The sequence below is a fragment of the Quercus suber genome, unplaced genomic scaffold (genome assembly GCF_002906115.3).
Source record: "Quercus suber isolate HL8 unplaced genomic scaffold, Cork oak 2.0 scaffold_411, whole genome shotgun sequence".
NCBI classification, from domain to species: Eukaryota; Viridiplantae; Streptophyta; class Magnoliopsida; order Fagales; family Fagaceae; genus Quercus; species Quercus suber.
The window spans coordinates 68,951-74,054 of NW_027069862.1; the positions used below are offsets into that span (position 1 = coordinate 68,951).

Sequence of the window (5,104 nt, forward strand, 5' to 3'; positions counted from 1 at the left end):
CTTGAAATATTTCATCGATAAATGTAGCAAAATTTTGTAAGAAATGGTTTTACTGACGAAAAGTTTCATCGCTATATGTGCTTGGATTTTCTTAAAAATAGTTTTAGTGACGAACTTTTTCATCTCTATATGTACCCAAACATAGTTTTAGTAACAAAATTATTCATCACTAAATATGATTTAATAAACTAAAGTGTTTTTAGTGACGAAATATTTTCGTCACTGAATAGTGTTTTTAGTGAGGAAAACATTTAGTGACGAAATGTTTTCGACGCTAAATTTTTTTTTCAAAAAAACAAATTGGACTTTTAGTGATGAATTTTTTCGTCACTGAAAATACATTTTGTTGTAGTGAAATTTAATCCCAAGCACAAAATAATGAACGAACGACAGCTTCAAGATTCCAATCTTGGTGGGAGACATGGATTTAGCTGTTCTCATTATGATATTGGGGCAGACTTTTAGTGGTCTCATTCTCATAAGACCACTAAAAATCCATCTTGTACACCCCCACATTATCTATGAAGACTAGCTACTACAAGTCTAGGAGCGGAATTCAGCGAGAAGTTGGATTCAATCTGGACAGCTTGCAAGCTCATCTATCAAAGGATCTCAAATGGGCAACAAGAACCCAAAATCTCTCAAGCAAGATCAGCCAGCTTGATCTTGGTTTTCTTTAGCTTGCCTCAATAGGCTTTTCCTTTGGGTCTTCAAAAAATCTTATTTTACCTTTGGGTAGTCTAGATGTTTTCTTTAGGTTTCTCCCAAACAAATATTCCTTCGGGTTTTCCTCAGAAAAAACATTTTTTCACCTTCAAGCCGTTCTAAACAAAATCCTTTCTTTCTCCAAGTATCCTGAGATGTCTTTGGATTTCTTGAAATGTGAATCCTTACACTCTTTAGTTAAAAATCTCACCAAGTTGTTAAAGTGATTGAGCTTTAGCAAGTGCCACAGTTGCAATTTCTTTGCAAGGTCATCAGAAGGTCTTGTAACTTGCTTGAAGCATTCCTTGGAAGCCCAACTTTCACACCGACAATAGAAGAAGGCAAACTAAGCCTATATAAAGGGAGAATTGTGAACTATCTCTAGTTTTATCAGATCTTACCATGAGCAAAGGCTCCATCTAACCTAGACCACTTCCTTTACAAGAACATTCATACAGTATTAGGACCACCTCAATTGTGGTGATTCAATTAACAAATCTTAGATCCATGAGAAATCAGCTTTGGCTACTTCAACAATACAATGTCAGAACTTGCTCGTAATGAGTGCCCACATGAGACCCATGGAGGAAGAGTAAAATGATTAAATTTGGTCGAATGAGAGCCAAAATACTTCCAATTTTATCTGGTTTGGCATAATCTTGATATGTAACTAACTCCATTCAATCAATTTCCTTTCCAAGGATATGCTTTAATCTCGCCAATGAGACGTCATTCACATCACATTCTTCAATGAATAGTGACAACTAAACATCTAAGCATTTGTGATAGAGCCATTCACCTGCTTAACATATGGGCAATAGCGCCACATCAAAATTTTAGGGAATTGCATTAAACTTTGCTAGTCCTCGAGCGAAAAAAAAATAAAAAAATAATAAAAATAAAAATAAAAAACAACTAGAACAAGCTTTGCTTCATAAATTTTTTAAAAAAATTTCCTTGCCTCAAAGATCTGCATAAAGCTTATAATTCAAATGAATCATTCCAAATTAATCAAGTCCAAAAGTTAATTCAGAACTCAACTCCATCGCATTATCATTCTCACTTCATCATTAGCTTCCCAGATAGTTTTTTTCAAACAAGTAAATAAATATAGATCTCTAAAAACTCCATAAGCTTGCTTTTTAAATCACTCTCCACTAATTTAAAACAAAATATTACCCAAGATCAATAGGTTTTTATTAGGCTTGTGATGTATGGCTATGGTGAGGGCTATAAAGAAAAGATAAGGTTCAAACAAATAGAGCACTCTCACTTCTAAAATATAAATTTTTCTCAATCCTTTGAATATCTCAAAATACCTCTCTTCATCAAAATTTTTTTTTTTCTTTTCTTACTTCAAGTCATCACTTATCTTTTGACGTGAATGCAGGCATTTCTGATGGATGCACCCAGTTACTCAACAAGTCACAAACTTGAAGTGCTTTTGCATACTCATATTTCAAGTTACAGTTTGACGTAAGAGTAAACATTGGTAATGCATACCCCTAGTTACTAAGTAACTCAAAACATTGGAGTAAATGGAACTTTGTACAATTTTCTTCTTCTTCTTCTTCTTCTTCTTCTTCTTCTTCAAACACTCATATATCGTTCTCTTTTCTTCAACCCAGTTTAAGAATAGATCAATTGGGTAACTAGGGATAAAGAAAATAAAGAGGTAAGTTTGAAAGGCTCAATCGATTCAAAGAATGCCTAAATCACTTCCCAAGTAATATTCTATATAAGATTTCTCCATGAGAGTAATTCAACAAGTTCTAGAACAAGTAGAGATCATCCAAATTTACAAAATTCACATAAAATTTCTCTAGGTATGCACAATGATTAATGATCATATCAAATTAAACAAGATCAAGTAAAGAATTAACAACTGGACTTAAGCAATGAGAATGATTCCTAAAAATTATAAGAATTTTCAACCATATTCTTATCATAGGCAATTTTTTTTTTTAATAAATAAAATAAATTCCCTTTCCCCCCAACTTAAATTTCACATTGTCCTCAATGGGAAAAAGGAAGAAAAACTAATTAAAAGAATGAGAAAGGAGAAGAAATGCTCCCATGATTTTTAATTGAATATTTTTCCTTAAGGTCCAGCCGTGTACCCATTGAAGATTTCTTTGGTCTCTTTATTCCTACAAAATGGAAGAAAAAAAACAATAAGATAAAGAGAAGGAAAAATAAATAAATAAATAAAAACATAAACAGAAAAATAAAATAAAAAACTTGGGTTGCCTCCCAAAAGCGCTTTATTTAACGTCTATAGCTAGACGTTATCCTTTTATCCTTTTTTACTGATGAGATTGATGGAGCATTTTTCTAAGTTAAAGTCTCCATCAATATAGGGTTTTAATCTCTGTCCATTTACTTTAAATGTCCCTTTTTTTCATGATGGTCTTCAACCGCCCCATAGGGAAAAACTTGGGTTACCACAAACGGTCCTGACCACCGAGAGCGCAGCTTTCCCATGCACTATCCGAGATAGGATAAATAATTTCGGCATCTAATAGCTTTAGCACTTCTTTATGCACCACTTCTTTCATTGATGGATTCAATCTTCTCTGGGGTTGGACAATCGACTTATATTTATCCTCCATTAAAATCTTGTGTGTGCAAATTGAAGGACTAATTCCTTTGATGTCAAAGGTGGTCCAACCCAAAGCCATTTTGTGTTCCTGCAAGATTCTCAGGAACTTTTCCTCCTCTACATCACTCAAAGAACTATTAATAATAACTGGAAAAGTAGAGTCTTGGCCTAAGAAAGCATACCTTAAATTTGATGGAAACGGTTTAAGCTCAAGTTTAGATGGTTCCCCTGGTGGAGATGTTGGCTGACATGATTTTAAGTCTTCTACTTTTGGTTGCATTGAAGGAGGAAAGAGTGGTGTAGCCTCTAAATATCTTTCACACTCTTTAACCTCTTCATCATTGAATTTAACAGGTGTAGAGCGAGTAAGACATACCTCAAGTGGAAACTTTAGAAAATCAATTGCACAAGTCTCATCAGCCATGATCACGACTCGGTCACTTATTTGAAAACAAGAATGTGTCTCGGAAGGAAATTTCATAGGCTTAAATACATCAAAAGTGACCTCATCCTCTCCGACCCTCTAAACAAGTTTTCCTTACTGGACATCAATTAAGGTTCTCCCCCTCGCAAGGAAAGGTTGACCCAATATCAAAGGGATCTCCTCATCCTCATCCATATCAAGGACAATGAAGTCAGCCAAGAAGATGAACTTCTCAACTTTTACTAATACGTCCTCAATGATTTCTCGTGGATATTTAATAGATCTATCCGCCAATTATAAAGAGATAGTGGTCGGCTTTACTTTTCCAAGACCCAATTTCCTAAAAACAGAGAGAGGCATTAGATTAATACTTGACCCTAAATCACATAAAGCGCTATCAAAATAAGATTTACCTATAGTGCAAGGGATAGTGAAACTCCCCAGATCTTTCAGCTTAGGCAGTAGCTTCTTTTGTAAGATTGCACTACTCTCCTCTATCAGCATTACTATTTCATGCTCCTCCAATTTCAGCTTCTTTGATATAATATCCTTCAAAAATTTAGCATATTTAGGCATTTGTTCCAAAGCTTCAATGAGAGGAATACTAATATGCAATTGCTTAAATATACTTAGAAATTTAGAAAACTGATCATCCACATAATTTTTTCTTAATCTTTGCAAAAAAGGAATTGGTGGATCATAAATTGAAGGAGAATAAGTCTCAAAAGTAACTTCCTTAGATTTTTTGAATTTTGAAGCTCTTTCATTCTCCTTAGTTTTCTCAGCTTGCTCCACTTCTTTCATCTCTGACTCAGCTTCCTTCATCTTTGACTCCTCATTATCCACAGCTTCATCTTGTTTGGCATTTGTTACTTTTGGCTCCTCATATGTTCGTCCACTTCTTAATGATATTGCATTTACATGTTCTTTCGGATTGGTGACAGTGTTGCTTGGCAAAGTTCCTATAGTCCTCTCTGTGAGCATGCTTGAGAGTTGACCAATCTACACCTCAAGATTACAAATTGAAGCTAAGTTGTTTTGGATCGCCACATCTGTCTTCTACATGTACTTCATGAACATGTCCTCAAGTGTCGGCTTCTTCTTTTGCTGTGGAAATTGTTGAGGTGGTTTAGCATGCCCTTGGTTATTGCTCCATGAGAACTTAGGGTGATTCCTCCATCCAGGATTGTACGTGTTTGAGTATGAATTATTTTGACATTGAAGGTTTGACACGTAATTTGCTTGTCCATAACTCAATTGGGCAAAAGGATTTCCCACTTGGCAGTTGACACTTGAATGATTTCCTGCACAATGATCACAAACAACATTAGTTTGAATAGCATTAACATTCATTTTACCTAGTTGTTGAGACA

General features: G+C 34.7%; 1 protein-coding gene across 1 annotated transcript; it reads right to left on the reverse strand.

The window, feature by feature from the left end:
- Positions 1-3,845: 3,845 nt before the first annotated feature.
- LOC112003412 (uncharacterized) lies at positions 3,846-4,715 on the reverse strand. The gene is made up of 2 exons (XM_065761408.1): positions 4,145-4,715; positions 3,846-3,994 (listed from the first exon to the last, which is right to left on the reverse strand). Exons 1-2 carry the CDS (start codon positions 4,713-4,715, stop codon positions 3,846-3,848), a joined length of 720 nt encoding a protein of 239 aa, XP_065617480.1.
- Positions 4,716-5,104: the final 389 nt, after the last annotated feature.

Bases quoted from the DNA above. Each gene is read 5' to 3' on its own strand.
- LOC112003412 (XM_065761408.1), bottom strand. From the start codon at position 4,715: ATGCTCACAGAGAGGACTATAGGAACTTTGCCAAGCAACACTGTCACC. The intron at 3,995-4,144 runs GTAAATCTTATT...AATATCCACGAG, and splicing joins CACTATCCCTTGCACTATAG to AAATCATTGAGGACGTATTA.